Source organism: Camelus dromedarius, chromosome 14 (genome assembly GCF_036321535.1).
Source record: "Camelus dromedarius isolate mCamDro1 chromosome 14, mCamDro1.pat, whole genome shotgun sequence".
NCBI lineage: Eukaryota > Metazoa > Chordata > Mammalia > Artiodactyla > Camelidae > Camelus > Camelus dromedarius.
Genome location: NC_087449.1, coordinates 63,112,571 through 63,130,095, shown reverse-complemented (window position 1 = coordinate 63,130,095; position 17,525 = coordinate 63,112,571). Strand labels below are relative to the sequence as shown.

The window sequence follows — 17,525 nt, the reverse complement described above, 5'->3', positions numbered from 1 at the left end:
GAGCCCTGTGTCCAGACCCAGAACTTGCAGGTCTCTGTGGAGCAGTAGGCTTATGGGGATGTGTCTGGGAGGAAGAAGGACTTGTCACTATTGAATGTTCTTGTTTTTGTCACCTGTCCCCTAGCTCTTTTGTTCCATGTCTGCCACCTTCACGCTCAACTTCTTTCGTTCTGGGATTCAGTTTGGAAGTTGGGGTTCCTTCCAGCTCCCTGGATTGCTGAACTTCGGCGAGTTTAAGGTATGTTTGTTTTGTCTTCGCCCCTAGAATTTCTTTCTTGACCCATGCAAATTGCTCTTAAGTGAAGTACCAGAGAGAAGTAATCAGAAGGGTAGGTACCTCTCTACCCTGAGTCTCCTGCGTGCCACCTGCGCTCGGTGTGGGCAGGATTCTGGCACCGCCTGGGCTCTTGTCCCTGTCTTCTCTGCTCTTGTCCCTTCCTGTTCTCATGGGCACTGTGGTTTTTCTCTCTCCCTCCCTTGCCCCTTCTCTCAGTGCTCTGACTCTGATAAAAAATGTCATCTCTGGACAGCTCTGGATTTGGGTTTCTTCGTCGTGATGGGGGTCATTGGGGGCCTCCTGGGAGCCACATTCAACTGTCTGAACAAGAGGCTTGCAAAGTACCGTATGAGAAACGTGCACCCGAAACCTAAGCTCGTCAGGTACCCGTGCAGTCGCCTCCCCCGCCTGCCGCGGCTCCCCGAGCCCTGTGTGGACCCGGCCATCTCTCCCGAGGAACAGACCCCGATTCCCACGCCAGCTTCAATTTCATGTCTAAGACGGAGAGTGTCCGTCTGCTCTGCTTGTCAGACAGGCCAAGAAGGCTGGGGATGAGCTCCGTTTACAGCAGAGCTGCTGACTGGCTCCCAGCCTCTCTCAACTCGCCCTCAGAACACACGGCAAAGGCGGTGTCCGCCCTGCCAAGGGGTGCGCTCTCATGTGACTACCCCCGGACTTAAAATGGAAGGCCCTTTCGTTCCTCGGAGAGAGTTGATGCGGACACAGCCGCCCACGTTGCTGGTTGCCCCCTTTTTACTTACAAATTGCTGAAACGCAGCGAGTCGTGATAAATTCTGCACATGCGCTGACTGACTCGGGGCTGCTGTGAATACTCTGGGGGAAGGGGGCTCGGGGGTAGGCAGTTTTTTTAGTTCCCAAGACCAGGTGACTTTTTACCCGTAATAACAGCTGTGCTTGCCTCCTAGAGTCTTGGAGAGCCTCCTGGTGTCTCTGGTGACCACCGTGGTGGTGTTTGTGGCCTCCATGGTGTTAGGAGAATGCCGACAGATGCCTTCTGCGAGTCAAGTTGGTAACGACTCCTCCCAGCTGCAGGTAGCTGCCTTTACCCTACACCCGCAAAGAAGCATCCAGGAACATCTGATCTGCCTCTGTTTAGAACTAATAGATGTGTTGGTCCATTGTTCCACACCTGTATCAGATTGCTGAGAGAGGAATTCATGCAGAGAAATCGCCTTCTACCTAAGAGGGGCTGTGCACGGAATTTCCTCTTTCTCACTGTTGTAAACAGTCCTGGCCGTCACAAAGGGGGCTCCTCTCTCTCCCTCTCTCTGTTGAGCAAAACTAATTTGAAACACACGCTCAGGAAGCTGACTGTCTGCTGCTTCTCTGCGCCCCAGTTTACTCTTCTGCCTCTCCTCCCCTGAAAGGCGCCCACCAGCCACACTCAGGATTGTGAGAGAGGCACCCTTAAGATGGGAGAAAGGAGTGCCTGCCTCAGGGCACAGGGTGGTCCTGGCCCTTCCTGGCATCTTCTGGTTTCTACTGAGTTTAGGTCACTTACAGGCATATGTCCTTTCTCATTTCCCCTTTTCCTTCCTTAGGAGTATGTGGTATTTTCTAGAACCTTGCCCTGAAAGATCAGGGTCAGTGAGGTAGGCATTGTAGCTTACTCTGCCCTGTGTTTCTTGATCCCCCCTGTGGGTCAGAGAACTGGCCTGTAGGTTGGAGGCTGGAGGTTCTGCCACTCAAGTCCCTCTGAGCCCCTTTGGGCTTTTGCTTTGAGTGACTGTCTCTTCCGTGTCCCCAGGAACAGTCAGCAAACAGCTGGAATTATTAGATCCGAGGTCCGCAAACTGTGGTCCCTGGGCCAGAACCAGCCCTTGGCAACTGCTTGTTTTTGTATAGCCCCCAAACTAAGAATGGTTTTTACACTTTTAAAGGGTTGGGGGAAAAAAATACAGAGAAGGAGTATGCAACAGAGCCTGTATGTGGCCTGCAAAGCCTGAAATGTTTACTGTCTGGCTCTTTACCAAAAAAATTTGTTGAACTCTGTTACTAGCTCTTCCCCCAGGCTACCTCATTATCAGATCAATAATTTCCAAAATGTGTTCTAAGGAACACTGACATATATGGTTCAAGAACAAACAAATGGAGAAGTATTCTATGGTCAGTTGGGTTAACCAGAGCTAAGTAGGTTTAATACAGGACTTCCTGGGGCCTTTAAAATTCTAGTAAGTGTTGGGAACGTTTAATGTGTGCCAGGCATTCCACTAAGCACTGCACATACATGCCTGCATTTAATCCTTACTACTGTGGTGGTGGCTCGTGTTATCCCCGTTTTACAGATGAGAAGACTAAGGTCTTGACCGAAATCACTCAGCTAGTAATATATAGCAGGAGGTGGGTATGAGTCTCATTTTATAGATGAGGAAACGGAAGCTTCACAGAATGAATGAAATGCGTGAGAGTCAAAGCCGTCTGACTGTGGAGGTTCTTCTCTGCATTTCCCAGATACACTGATTTCCAGCAAGTGCTGTGGCACTTCTGTATGCATTTGGCCGCAGGGCTCTTTCCAGAGCATCTTCAGGACTGGGGTTCCTCCAGGCATAGTTCGGGAAACACTGCCTGTGTTGATTATTAAGCCCTTGTCTCAGTCTGTTCACCCTCACTGTTCTGAACAGGCTCCTTTGCCAGTTCCTCCCTGCCTGGTTCTGCCAATAGGGGGCACTCTCTTGTTTCCTACGGCAGCCTTCCTCTGGCTGGGTTGTCCAGCCAGGTCCGCCTGGTAGGGTTATGCAAACCCGTCACCTGGTGTTGTTACAGTGCCACATAAGGGCATCTTTACAGTGTCTTTGATAGAATCGAATCCAGGGAAAGCCGGTCCCCTTGGTTAGCTTTGTATTAACACTCTAATCGTAGGCCCAGTGCTAGGTGTGAGTTCCACCCCCGTACCATTGTACACCTTCAACCAGAAAACAAATACCCCTGCCCTCTAATGAGTCCAGCAGTGCCGCAATCTTCCCTTCCCACACAAAATGATGAAGAGAATGAGATGGCTGGAATGTGCAGAAATAATCTGCTCCTTTTGCAGCTTGAGTTTTGTTCAGCCATGTCAGGGAGGCGGCCAGGAGCTTGGCATCTGCATCAGGCCTCTCGTGCGTGGGTTTTCTTCCATAGCAAACTCGAGGCGGAGGCTTTTTCAATTTAGAACCAAAGTTGGGGCACTAGGTCAGGCAGTGTCCTGAACTCTCCTCCACAGATCCTTGTCCACTCCCGGCCACTTGTCCATCAGCTGCCTTGTCCTCCACAGTCCGTGGCACTCTGGAGCCAGGCTTCCAGCAGTGCCACTTACAAAATTCCCACTGGGAGAGGACGGCGAGCCAGCTGCATGGTGAATCAAAATTGTAGTTACATTTTTGTTATGAATGTGAATGAACAGGACCCCTCATCCTGATTCTTTCATTCTCAAAAGTCAAGGAATCCAGTATCACAGTCAGCTGCTTGGGTGTGACTCTGTTTTTGCTGCCTATATAATTTATGGGTAAAGCTCACAAGCCAGACTGTGTCAGCCTGTCTGGAGACATCCGCCTCGGAGTTTCAAGTGCCCTGTTCAGGGGCCCTTGTACTGACTTTCTGCTTCCTGCTTCTTAGGTCACATCAGAAGATGTGAATTCAAGTATCAAGACCTTTTTCTGTCCCAATGATACCTACAACGACATGGCCACACTCTTCTTCAACCCCCAGGAGTCTGCCATCCTTCAGCTTTTCCACCAGGATGGTGAGTCTCTGAGGGGTTGGGGGCTTTTTCGGCAAGGAACAAGTGATTATTCCTCTGCGCCTTCTGTTGACCTTCAGACGCAGTTTGCACTTAACTCTGAGCAAGACCAGGACTTTTCATTTTGTAGCGTCATCCCAGAAAAGATGAGGGTGTCTGCCTCCAGAGGCAGAGGTGAACCAGTCGGGGTGCAGAGGGACCTGGTGGGAGCAGAGGCAGTCTGGTGGGCCTGGGCGGGCTCAGTGGGACTCAGGTCGGTTCTTGCTTTGCAGGTACTTTTAGCCCCATCACTTTGGCCTTGTTCTTCATCCTCTATTTCGTGCTTGCATGTTGGACTTACGGCATTTCTGTTCCAAGTGGTCTTTTTGTGCCTTCTCTGCTGTGTGGAGCTGCTTTTGGACGTTTAGTTGCCAATGTCCTCAAAAGGTATTCTGTATGTGTTTGTGTGTGTGTGTGAGAGAGAGAGAGGGAGGGGGAGAGAGAGAGAGAGAGAGCATGCACTTGTGACCATATGTGTACGTGTGTGAACCATACCCCCCTCCCCAGTATGATTCTAAGCCACGTTCTTGGTTTCTTTGTTCACCAGCTACATTGGATTGGGCCATATCTATTCGGGGACCTTTGCCCTGATCGGTGCCGCGGCTTTCTTGGGTGGGGTCGTCCGTATGACCATCAGTCTCACGGTCATCCTGATTGAGTCAACCAACGAGATCACATACGGCCTTCCCATTATGATCACCCTGATGGTGAGCATGCCCCTCTAGGCCTCTTTCAGGTTCAAAGCCACGTTCCCCCGACAGCAGCCTCTTTTCATGTCTTTGTGTTTCAGGTGGCCAAGTGGACAGGAGACTTTTTCACTAAGGGCATTTATGACATCCACGTGGGCCTGCGAGGCGTGCCGCTTCTAGAATGGGAGACAGAGGTGGAAATGGACAAGTAAGGCCGTGATGTCTGTTCATCGCTTCATTCCAGAACTTACGAACGCTAGAGCCTGAGGAATGTTTGTGTTAGGTAGCAAATGGCCATTCAGAATCTTGAGCTGGAAGAAGGCAAAACTGACTAACAACAGGAAAGTCCTTCCAACTGCGAGCACGTCTGTTCCCAAGCATGTTTGAGATGGTGGAGCAGCCGTGTGGGGCCGGGAGCTGGGGCGGGCAGGGCCATGTGGTGCTTTGTCCAGCTGGCAGGGCATTCTGGCTAAACAGGAAGTGTTATGATTGAAGGTTTGAAGTCAGGAGCTAAACCCTGTGAGTGAGAACTAGCTGCCTCGTGTGGGCTTAATGAAATGTCGTACTATCAGCAGTGATTATTCTAGGCGTAATCACCAACTTATCCATCAGCCACAAATAGTTTGGGCCTCCCACGTCCGGGTATCATGCAAGGCCTTACAGTCTAATGCAGGGGTCAGCCAACTTCTAGAAAGGGCCAGAGAGTAAATATTTTCAGCTTTGCAGGCCATGTGGTCTCTGTCACAAGTGTTCAGCCCTGTTATTTTAGTGCAGAAGCAGCATAGACAACATGAAAATGAGTGAGCATGACCAGATTGGACCTGTGGGTGACAGTCGCCATCCCTGGTGAAAGGGGCAACCAAACAATTTTTATTTAATTCCAGTATAATTAGCAACTCAGAGGTGATACACGGCACGTGCCGTGGAGTGCTGAGGAGGGCCAGCCAAACCCCCGGACAAGCGGAAGGGGTTCGTTGTGAGGGGACGCTTGTATTGAGCCAAGGGTTTTGGCCTAGCCATCTGACAAAGCGGGGAAGGGCATTCGAGGCATGGGGAACAGCATGTGCAAAGTGTATAGAAGTAAAAAGGAGCATGTGTGCTCAAGGAACCACTAAAGATGGTTCAGAAGAGGGGCCCCAGGTGGTCCAGGCAGTGCAGGAGACCCGAGCAGCCCCATCACAGCTTGCTCCGGGATGCCATGGGCTCTGTCGTGAGGCTGGATGGCTTCCCTCCCTCCCCCAGACTGCGAGCCAGCGACATCATGGAGCCTAACCTGACCTACGTCTACCCGCACACCCGCATCCAGTCTCTGGTCAGCATCCTGCGCACCACAGTCCACCATGCCTTCCCAGTGGTCACGGAGAACCGGGGCAATGAGAAGGAGTTCATGAAGGGCAACCAGCTGATCAGTAACAACATCAAATTCAAGGTAAAGAAAACAGCCGCGGAGGAAAGGTGGGCGATGAACAAGTGGTTCCTCTATCCTGGGCTTGCCACACCCCTCAGACGGGGTGGCCCTGGTTGGCTCTTGTGGAAATTAGCATTCTTTTCATTGTATACGGCAGTGAGTATGGACTTGACAGCGAGTATAGACTTAACAGCGAGTGTAGACTTGACAGAGAGTACTGACTTTATTAAGCCATCAGGACATGTGCTCATTCTTGTTCTGGTAAGCATGTGGATAGACTGTTGTTTTAATCAGCAGTCTTCAGTATTCAGTGCAAGTTGTATCCGGGAGGGTTCTGAGTTGCCAACAACAGAAATGGACTTCGACCTAGTTAAGAGAGGGAAAGAAGTGAGCTGGAAGCCACAGGATGGACAGGAAAGCTGAGAAACCAGAAGCGCTGTGCTCGGCATGCAGGTGGCTGGTAGACCCCTGTAGAACCGGGGGCGTCCACGCTGAGGAGGACTCCTGCTGCCTCACTTGGGTGGCATGCCCACCCTTGGCTTTGGAGACTGGGGGGCACATCAGTGGACAGGCCCACCAAGACATGACGTGGGAGGGGGGTGTTCCCCGCTGGAGATCTGAGAGGCTGTCCCCAAATCAAAGGAGCCGGGATGTTGGGCTGGCAAAAACCTTGGGCTCTGAGAGACTCCTTTGAATCACAAGCCCCTGAGCCACTGTGAAGGGTCTTGTAGTTCCCATGGGGGCCTGTGGCTTTGACCCTCACTGTCACCCAGATCCTTACCCAAATGGCTGCTGCGTGCTGGTGAGCCCGTGCGCAGCCATCCCGGCTCCCTGGCAGCTGCCTCCATCATCGCCACCCGCTCCCACCCACAGAAGTCCAGCATCCTCACCCGGGCTGGTGAGCAGCGCAGACGGAGCCAGTCCATGAAGTCCTACCCGTCAAGTGAGCTGCGGAACATGTGCGATGAGCACGTGACCTCGGAGGAGCCGGGGGAGAAGGAGGACCTCCTGCAGCAGATGCTGGACCGGAGGTGAGGCAGCCCCTTGCTCGGGGCTGTTCCTGGGAACTGAGGGAGGGGTCTGGAGACGGGACGGGAAGGGATCCTGCTGAGGGTGTCCTAGGCAGCGTCTGGTTTTTGTGTAACAGATACACTCCCTACCCCAACCTATACCCTGACCAGTCCCCAAGTGAAGACTGGACCATGGAGGAGCGCTTCCGCCCCCTGACCTTCCACGGCCTCATCCTGCGCTCGCAGCTCGTCACCCTGCTCGTCCGAGGAGTCTGTTACTCCGAGAGCCAGTCGGTGAGTCTCCTTTCTTGTCCACACCGGGATTCTGGAGGGCACAAGGGTGGTAGGAACGCAGTCCCCATGTCTGCTGTCAGCCCCTCGTCCCCCGCTGCAGGCAGGGTCTCTGCAGGTGACACTGAGCAGGGTGTGAATTCCCCTCCAGCCCTTCTCCCCGTGGCCCCTCACCGGTTGTCAAGGGTCCCTCTGGCCTGCAGGCTTGCAGCAGGGTTTCTGCACTTTCATCTGTGGCACGAGTGAGCTTGGTTACCTTATGTCATCTAAAGAAATAGTATTTTCCTTGTTAATTGTCCTGTAGCTTTCTTTTTTCTCTTTTGTTCAATTTTTGTAGCGATAAGCAGAGTGGGTGGGATGTGTTCTAAGTGGTTCCTATAGTGACCTGTGACAGGAGCCGGAAAAGTCGCCCAGAGGCCTAGTTTCCAAACTGACCCTCCTAGTTCAGGTCTTGCCCGTGGGCGGCCAGCCTGCGGTCACTCGTGATCTGACTGGCCGGCCGAAGAGCAGCTAACATGGGCAGGACAGGAAGGGTCAGGGTTGGGGAGGGGCTCAGGCTTGGGGTGTGGCCTGTGGGGAGGCCCAGCCCAGCTGGCAAGGAGTAGAGGTCTGGAGCGGAGCAGAGGGGATGAGGAAGTGGGAGTGGGGAGGTGGGCCTTGCCTGCGTGCGGAAGCCGGCCAGAGCTGGCCTGAGAAAGCACTGGGAGTCGGGTGGGGGACAGGAGGGCTGTGTGCAAGGAGGCGTTAAGCTGGAAAAGATGGGGGCAGAGCAGTGACTGGCATTTGTGGTTACGTGCCCAGCCTGGGAGCTGGTGGTGGCGGCCCAGGTGTCCAGGGATGGTCAGAGGCAGTGAGAGCTGAGGGAAAATCCGGAAGACTCCAGATGCAGGAACAGTAGCAAAGCTACTGCGTGAGTTTCCTGAGGCTGCCATTGCCAGTTGCCACGCATCTGGGTGGCTTCAGACCACAGAAATGTATTCTTTCGTGGTTCTCAAGGCCACGGTACAAAATCCAGGTGTCGGCAGGGCCGTGCTTTCCCTGGAGGCTCCAGGGAGAAGCCTTGCCACCCTGGTTTGCGGTGGGTGCCAGCAGTCCTTGGCACTCCTTGGCTGTAGACACATCGCTCCTGTGTATGCCTTCTTGTCACGTGGCCCTCTCCCTGTGTGTGCTCTCCTCTTTTATAAGGACATCAGTCATTGGGTTCAGGGCTCGCCCTAATCCAATAGGGCCTCATCTTAACTTGATTACATCTACAAAGACCCTGTTTCCAGTAAGGCCACATTCACAGGTACCAGGAGAAAGGACTTGGACTTGTCTTCTTAGGGGCACAAGTCAACCCACACAGGTACTATTAGTTAGCACTTTTCTCACTGAAAGGGAAGTTCAGAGAGATGAGGAGACTGGTGCAGGGTGGCACAGCTAGGAATGACTGAGAGCTGGCTTCAAATGACAAAGTCTGACTCCAGAGCACCTGTTATGGCTCCTATTCTGCTCCACCGGCTCTCAGACATAGTGAGGGAGGGGAATCTAAGTGTGACCCTGCCAGTCGCTGTCCTGGGTGCAAGGACTGTGTCTCGGTTGGGATTGCAGAGTGCCAGCCAGCCGCGCCTTTCCTATGCTGAGATGGCGGAGGATTACCCGCGGTACCCTGACATCCACGACCTGGACCTGACACTGCTGAACCCGCGGATGATCGTGGTGAGAAGGGCGGGCTTCCCCAGGGATGAGGCCCAGGAAAGGAGGCCGAGGGCCCATCCCTCACAGACCGCTGCTCATCTGCAGTTTGGGTCTCCTCCTGGGCAGGGCGGAACTGGCTACAGGTCACCTGTGTTGTCTCCTCTGCAGGATGTCACCCCGTACATGAACCCTGCGCCCTTCACTGTGTCCCCAAACACCCATGTCTCTCAAGTGTTCAACCTGTTCAGAACGATGGGCCTGCGGCACTTGCCCGTGGTGAACGCGGTGGGAGAGGTGAGTCTGAGGTCCAGCTGGGAGGGAGAACCTGGTGCCTGCAGCCACACCTGTCCACCCACCCTCCTCCTGCCAAGGATCCTCTACCCACTGCGCTGTTGGGAGACAGGGCTTCTCACCCAGGAGGAAGCAACGGAATCCCACAAGGAGGCCTCTGCAGCTCCTCCACCGAGGGTGAGGGGCAGGGAAGATGGGGGAGCCAGGAGACTGCAGAGATGGGGGTAGCTTGGAGAACCTTTCCCTCTTTGCCTCCTGGGAGTTTCTTATATGCCTTCTCTGTGTAGCCAACAGATGTCGCCAGTGTCACACTGGCCTCCTTTCTGCAGCCTAGGAAAGCTTAGGGCAGGCTCGCTATTCTAAAGCGTTCCTCTTCACCCTTGACCTGATGGCGCCCCCTTGAGGACAGGTCAGTTGCCCACCTCTTACGGGCATTTGTAACATTAAATGAGAGAACTTCAGGCAAGATACTCGGAGAGTTTTAAAAGATAAAATACCTAGTAATTATTGCTACGGGATTTTCACTTTTTTCTTAGAATTCGATTTTTTTCTTATAACACAAATATTGGTATTTGATTGTAGAAAAATATGAAAATACAGATAAGCAAAAAAAAGCCGAACTCTTATCTCTACAGAAGTAGCCATGTTAACTTTTCATCATTTGTCTTTTTTCTGGGTGTCTAGAAATAGAGATTTTATATATCAAGTTTTAATGAAAATGTTATCACTTTTTACACTATTTAGTACCCTAATTTTTCACTTAATCTAGAAGAAATGACTTTCCACATCAGAAAGCATTCACTTAGGATATCTTTTTTTTTTTTAAGTGTTTATTTTATTTTATTTTTTGATGGAGGTACTGGGGCTTGAACCCAGGACCTTGTGCGTGCTTGGCATGCACTCTACCACTGAGCTCTGCCCTCCCCTCACTAGGATATCTTAATGGCTCGATAGCATTCTGTCGTATGACTATCCAGTTACTTACTCGGTTGTCCTCTGTTGTGGGATATTTAGTTAAACTTCACTGTAGCGGTCACCTTTTTAAGGCTTCCAGTCCATGTTGCCAGGTTGCCCTCCGGGAAATGATGCCTCTCTAGGGTGAGGGTGTCACACAGCAGAACGCTGACAGCACAGCGTGTTCTCACACGGTTTTAGTTGCAGGGGGTCAAATTGTGGTCCTTGAAACTGCTGCGCTGACAGTTCTAACACAGGTTATGGTGTGGGGCGCCCACCCCACTGACAAACGTGAGTCACTGCCATGTCTGTTTTCTGAACAACCATTTAGGAAAAACTGTTTCTCCGGACTCTCATCCTCTGCTGTACTGCAGTCACTGGATGGCTTTTTTTGGGTGGGGGGGTGCTCCCCACACAAAGTAATTCTCTGATTCTCTGGATGCTGATTGGGTGTCCTGCAACTCAACTCAGTTCTGACACTCTACATGGAGGCAGCATCCGATCCCTCGGGTTAAGGGCTCAGTCCCACGAGACTGTTCATCACGTCCCCCACCCCGCACTTCAATTGTTGATCCAAAGTCCAGATTGTCACCTGTACTTCTGACTGGCTATAAATAGGAGGTTCCCATGACGCCCTGCTCACAGGACTCAGGAAAATGCTCTCCTAACACCCTTTTGTAATAAACTGTAACCTGGTAGCTTAGAAATGCCAGATGGAAGAGGTGCACAGAGCAAGGGGTGCCGGGCGTGGGAAGGGGTGCCAAGCTTCCGCGTCCTCTCCAGCGGGCAGGCCACCGTTCTAGCGCCCTACGTGTTCACCAGCCTGGAGGCTCTCCAAACCCTGTAGTTCGGGGAATGTTAATAGAGACTTCACGACATGGTCGTGATTGATTACATCATTGGCCACCATTGGTGACTAGTTCAACCTCCAGCCCTCCCCCCACAGGTAGAGGGTGGGGATGAACGCTCCAATCCTCTAGTCACAAGCTTGGTTCCCCAGGCAACCAGCCTCCATCCTTAGGGGCTTTCTCAAAGTTACATCATTAACATAAACTCAGGTATGGTTGGAAGGGGCTTGTTACAAGGAATAAAAAACACCCTTATTACTCTGATCACTTAGGAAATTCCAAGAGTTTTAAGAGCTTTGTGCCAGCAGCTAGGACAAAGACCAAATATATATTTGTTCTGATAAATCCCAGCATGACAGTGCCTCGGGTAGTTCTGAAAGATGGGATTTCTAAGCTGTGGCAGGGCTCACAGCCTCTCAGAAGCCTTCCCTGGGCCACGCACCTTGCACACACATGAGGCAGGCTGGGTGTGGCGGGCCCTGAGAATGCTGGAGCACGTGGGCCCTGTTTAACCACGTTCAGATTTTAGCTGCCCCAGCCAAAAGCTTTAGGGGCTGAATTCATCCCATTGGCCTCCAGCTTGAGATCCCCGGTTGTCTCCTTAATCTTCCCTCCTGGAGTTTAGGCAGCCTTTGACGTGAGTGCGCCGGCCACGTCACCACGTCTGCTGCAGCCCTTCCAGGACCTGGTTCTGTCTCCGCCCCTTCTCGGTACTGGCTGCGCAGTGTCTGTTCACCCCCGTCACTCGTGTTCTCGTCCCCGTGGGTTTTACTCTGCAGGTGACTTGGGTTTTCTTTTCTCCGTCCTAGATCGTTGGGGTCATCACACGACACAACCTGACGTACGAGTTTCTGCAGGCCCGGCTGCGGCAGCACTACCAGACCCTCTGACGGCCATGTGCCAGCCCGGCCTCTCCAGGAGCCGCCTGGGGAGGCGGCTCGCTCGGCCTCCACCGCCACTGTTCCCGGGCAGGGAGGAGTCCCGGTCACCTGCTCGCTTGGAAAGCCTACAATCATCGCACACCTCGCTGGGCAGAGTCTGGGGGCGGCATTGAACCACCAGGTCATGGACGTGTCTGACTTCTCAGAAGCGTCTCCCAGTTTCCTTCTCCCTGCGTCCCTACCATCCAGTGTTGGCACAGGCCCTGGGCCCCCTCCCCACCAGGGCTGGAGCGGGGAGTCAGGCCTCACCCACTGGAAGGTGACTCGGAGCAGTTCTCCTGCCCCTCCTTTGCTCCTTCCCTAGGGAGCCCAGCTGTTGCCTTAAACCATTATGGGAGGGACTTGGCCAAGGCAAACACTGGGGTCATGCCAGTTGCAGAATTAAGTGAATTACCAAATTGAGAAATTGGGCGCAGAGGAAAAATCACGCATGTTTAAGGGAGGCCCTCCTTCATTGGGTCTCAAGTTGACATCTTCACCAGTTTGTTCCTTTTAACGGAGGTTCTGCTTCTGGGTGTGAGCTGGTGCTCTGGTCTCACCCCTGGGGTGTGAATCTCCCCAGAACCACCACACTCCAGAAGCACAAAGCATTCCAGTCCCACTAATAATCTCTGAACCATAAATCTGAAGATAGGGTCAGCTTTACATCCGCCCTAGTCCTGAGCATTTCAGCTTTCTCTCCATTTTCCACATCACCCATCATCTCCTAGTGCCGTGGTTTTACCCTAGTCCTTTTGGTCTCCATCAAATTACTGTACTTTTCTTAAGTTTGACCTACATCTTCCTGGGGAAGCAGCCATGGCCCAAAGGATCTTGGCATCACCCCTAAAACCAGGGCACCCCTAGATAAAACTGCTTCACTTGACTGTGGGGAATGGTATGGTATTTAGAAGATGGAAAGGAGTGAAGCCTGAACCAGTGACCACTAACCTGATGTGGCTTAAAAAGCCAGAGTGCGACAGTGCAACAGATGGTCATTTGAAGATGAGAGTGTCTGCCCTTCACAGATGTGTCATCCTTGGCCTACTGAGGGGCTCAGCAGTGGAAACTTCAGGAGGGTTCGGGGTGGGGAGGGGGAGGTGCTTCCTGCCAGCACGCACTTCAAAGTTTTAGCATCAAAAATAGGGAGCAGCCCTCTCTGTTTCAGTGACTTAGTTGCCCTCCGGGCTGATTGGTCCTCCCTGAACAGGCAGCTGAAGTGAACCTTTGGGTGTGGGGCATCTGCACCCATTTTCCACTTCTCTGCACATTTAACGGCATCTTAGGCCCTTCAAGCAGCCCTGTGGAAGATGTCCTTTGGGACTGGAGATGGCATTCATTTGCATTTAGGTTTGGGTTTTTTTTTGTTTTTTTTTTAATCATGGAAGTTGTCTGAGGGCATCAGTGTCTGGCCCCGGCAATCCTGCCCTCTCCCCTCAGCCTCCTGCTGACTTCTGTTGCCAAGACCGCCTTTCAGCCTGGGGGTGGGTGTCAGCCCCGGCTTTGCTGGCACAGGTCTTGGGCAGCACATGTTCTAGGGAACAACTCTACCTGCTCGAGGGGCTTCTTCAGCATCATTTCCAACTGACTGGCCCCCCATTCTTCCCGTGTCTTATCTCTTTGACCAAAATTGCTTTGACTTACAAATTTTTCCACTTCGGTGCACTTGACTTCTGAAGCATAGATGAAACTCCCAATAAAAAGCTGCGGAAATCACAAGGACCAAAAAGGCAGCCCTCCTACGCGTGGCTGTGTTCAGCCAGCTGCCACTTTAAGGCAGCATTCAAAATTTGATCCCAATTTTCATACTTTTATTAAGAAGGAAACCAGTTGCCCAAGTCAGGGTTGTGGCATGACTGCCCATCCCAGTGACCTGCTCCTGCCGCCCCTCCGTTCCCCTTGCTGAAACTGGCAGAACTGATGTCCTGTGGGAAGTTGTCCTGCCTCCAGAGGGTGGGATAACAGGCCTCGGGCCGCCCTGGGTGAGTGTTGGAATTTATCCCTCCTGCACATCATGTCGTGTTTAAGTCACCAGATACTTTGTTCTCATCAGTGTAGCCCAGAGATAGACAGCAGAGTGCAGATGCCTCCCTCCCCCTGAACTGCCTGGGCGGCCTCCAAGGAGAACCCATCCCAGCCCCTCTGGAAAGGCGTGTTATTTCCTGTCGGCATCTGCCCTTTCCAGATGAGCCTGAAGACAGCCACTGCTCCACTTGTAACAAAAAAAAAAAAACAAAACAAAACAAAAAAAAAACCTGTAAGCCTCACTCCTTTGATTTCTGTCAGTTAGAAACCCACATCTCAACATCTCACCTGTTTCCAGCCCCATCACCTCCCAGTGGCCTGGTCCCTGGATAAACAGAAATCTACCAGGGCTGGGTCCCGGGTTGCCTAGAGGCAGTTTTCTGTGCTTTCCCAGCTGAGTTGATTGGGGTTGGGGGGCAGGAGTCCCATCCCAACTGTGGGAGCATTGTGTTCTGGGGGGTGATTTGCTCATGACCTTGTTTAACTAACGGTTCTTGGCTGGAATGGACACTTGCTTACTTGACCCAGCTGACCATATGACATTTCTGACACAAGAGCCCTCGGCAGCACGGCCCTGGGAGATGAGAGGCTCCGGAAAGGCCAGAGCGCCCTCCTGGCCCTGCAGTATTGACGTGCAGTGTTGCCTCACACCTCGTGGGCCCTGGTCATTTCAGCAGTAGCAGCTTCCTTTTTTCTGTTTGCACTGTTTGTTTATACAGTAATGTTAGCGAATTCCACTGTGTATATACATTGTATTTTTTTTAATTTGTAAAATTCTATTTTTATTTGAACTCTTGGAACTTGGAAGTTCTCGTTGTAACCGTAACATGTCAGAATAAAATGTCTTCATCTGTCTCTGTCATCCTCTTGTCTCCACGGTGATCCTTCTTTAGAGTGGTACGTGCTTGGTTTTTACTCACTTTGTTTCTCTAGTGTAAAAATTACAAAGCTAGAGAGGAGTTTTGTAGTCTCAGGTCTCTCCTGTAGCTCTCCCAGTGGGACTCTCCCTCCACAGGGTCCACGTACCACCGAAGTAATAAGAACCAACTCAGTCCTGGATCTTAGCATCCCTCTTCTGTCCTCCCTTCACATGAGCACTGCTGGGTCTTGTTTGCAGATCCCTGCCTCCTGTAAAACCTCTTGTCCTTCCCACAGCCATTGGTGGGGAATCTGTTCGGATTCCTGAAGTTTCCCTTAGGAAATTGCCCCACAAGGAGATTCGTCTGATATCCAACCAGAAGAAATGGACTTGGCCCCGGGCCTAAGGGTATTTAGATCTTGTGGCCAGCTTCTGTCCCTGCCATCGGTCATTGCTCTTTGCTCACTTTTTGTTTTGCCGGAAATGTGACTTTCCTGGTCTCTAATGATCTGCTTCAAGTTGCCATTCCACAGTGGTAGGAATGGTCTCAGTCAGCTCAGGCCCCTCTACCCATCCCCGAGTGTCCTCTGGGTTCCAGGGGTGTCTCCTGTGTATTTGGCACATGGGTCAGTTCCGTCGGTGAGAACCCGCTGTGTCACAGTGACACCTTGGCAGTGTGCCCATCTCCCCACTCTTCCCCTCCCAGCAGCTCCTGCTCCCCCAGGGCCAGACCTCAGGAGCCAGGTTTGGACAGACACTTCTTACTTTCTCTCCTCCCTGGTCCCTGTTAGTCCTCTGTTCTTAGTTTTCTGCCCTCTTTGTTCAAAGTCCACATAAGGAACATTTTTACTAGAAGCAGTTAGAGTTGTTTCCCCACCTCCTTCCCTAACCATCAATTCACTTCAGGCCTCCCTTTCCCTCTCCAAGGAGCAAAGTACTACTTTATTTCCTCTTTTTCCAATGCCTGTACAAGACAGACAATTTGACCAATTCCTGTACAAGACAGATGATTTGACCCACATTTACTGAGCATCAACTGTGCTACGTGCTGCAGGGGCTGCTGAAGCTGCATTTACCCTCAAGGAGCTTGCTGTTCAGGGAAAGAGACACAACTGCAGACCAAGGCAAATTGTGGCATATGAGAATTGTTATATGACAGTTATAAAAAGCTGCCAGTGAAGAGCTTGATTTGTACTGGGCACGTGGTATCAGGGAAGGCTTCCGGGAAGAAGTGGCATTCTTCATGAGCCTTGAGGAATGAGTAAAATGTTCTTGGGAGCACTGGATAAAGGGTTGGGTAAAGGCTATTCCACGTAGAAGGAACAGCATAAATAAGAGCGTAAATGGGGAAATTAATGCGTAAGTGTGGGGTGTTGGAGGGACATCATAGAATCTGATACGGAGAGTGAGATATAAGGGGGAAACAGGTGGGAAAACAGATCAGAGCACTGCTCCCTGTTGGGGAAGAACTCAGGGCCTGGGATTTTCTGCTTAGAGCAACATCCTTTTCAGAAGCAGGTACAAAGAAACCATCTTCTCCACTAACTCCCACCTCAGTAAAAATCTACAAGTCCAAGCAAGTTGGACCTGAACTGGGGAAAGCTGGTGGCTAATTTTTAAATTTGGTGCCAAAGGCACATAAACTTGCATTTGTCAGCATAGCAAACATTTCTTTCTTCATTCTGTTCAGCTTTTAAGCCCAAATATGCTGCCTACTCTTAAAACTAAAAATGCAATTCACTCAGTCACAGCACTAACTCTCAAAAGGTGTCAGAGAAACTTCGGTTAGTGCCCTCATTTTATATGTGTGCCTCTAAAAGAATAACTGTAACCAAAAAATATTAGATGTACAAGAATTGTCTACAGAGTACAAGCTACATTAGATGTAACCAGAAGAAAAAAAAAACCCAGATATTTGTAAGTTTTCTTTTCAATAAATAAATGCCCTGAATGTGAGCAAATCTGAATAAAGATAAATGTGCTTTTAGTCTCCTGGGGTTTTTTCAGAATCCATGGTGAGGCTGCAGTGAGAGTGGAGACAGGTTGCGAGCTGCAGCTTAAAGCCCCTGCTCCCTACACACACACACACCCTCCACATACAAACACACAGAGGGAGGAATGAAAGGAGCTTGAATTTGTCCAAACCCGCAGAAGGTACACCACCAAGTGTGAACTCCATATGAACTATGGACGTTGGGTGATTATGATGTGTCCATGTAGGTTCGTCGATGGTAACGAACATCCCACTCTGGTGGGGATGTTGATAATGGAGGAGGCGGTGCACCAGTGGGAACAAGGTGTAAATGGGAAATCTCTACTTTCTTTTAAATTTTGCTGTGAACCTAAAACTGCTCAAAAAATAAGTTTATTCACTTTTTTAAAGGAGGAATAAAGGAACTGAGCATTCTGCCCTCTGACAAAAGGTGAAATGACAAGAACTATCAAGCTGAATGAACTCCCCAGGAGATGGAAGAAATCACACCAACCAGAGGTTTCAGCTT

The 17,525-nt window shown here is 51.2% G+C and overlaps 1 protein-coding gene across 2 annotated transcripts in view; it reads left to right on the top strand.

Annotated features, from left to right (window-relative positions):
* The window catches only part of CLCN6 (chloride voltage-gated channel 6), a 31,508-nt gene extending 16,481 nt beyond the window's left edge, over positions 1-15,027 (top strand). Inside the window, exons 11-23 of one of the 2 annotated variants that reach the window (XM_011000847.3) lie at positions 125-238; positions 494-660; positions 1,204-1,330; positions 3,890-4,016; positions 4,286-4,439; positions 4,600-4,759; positions 4,843-4,949; positions 5,984-6,170; positions 7,023-7,180; positions 7,297-7,453; positions 9,041-9,148; positions 9,296-9,421; positions 12,030-15,027. In XM_011000847.3, the coding sequence (XP_010999149.3) occupies positions 125-238; positions 494-660; positions 1,204-1,330; positions 3,890-4,016; positions 4,286-4,439; positions 4,600-4,759; positions 4,843-4,949; positions 5,984-6,170; positions 7,023-7,180; positions 7,297-7,453; positions 9,041-9,148; positions 9,296-9,421; positions 12,030-12,110 (1,773 nt within the window). In that variant the 3' untranslated portion in view covers positions 12,111-15,027. Of the gene's footprint in view, positions 1-124; positions 239-493; positions 661-1,203; positions 1,331-3,889; positions 4,017-4,285; positions 4,440-4,599; positions 4,760-4,842; positions 4,950-5,983; positions 6,171-7,022; positions 7,181-7,296; positions 7,454-9,040; positions 9,149-9,295; positions 9,422-12,029 lie in introns of those variants that run through there. The other variant, XR_004140577.2, reaches the window with a different exon arrangement.
* Positions 15,028-17,525: the final 2,498 nt, after the last annotated feature.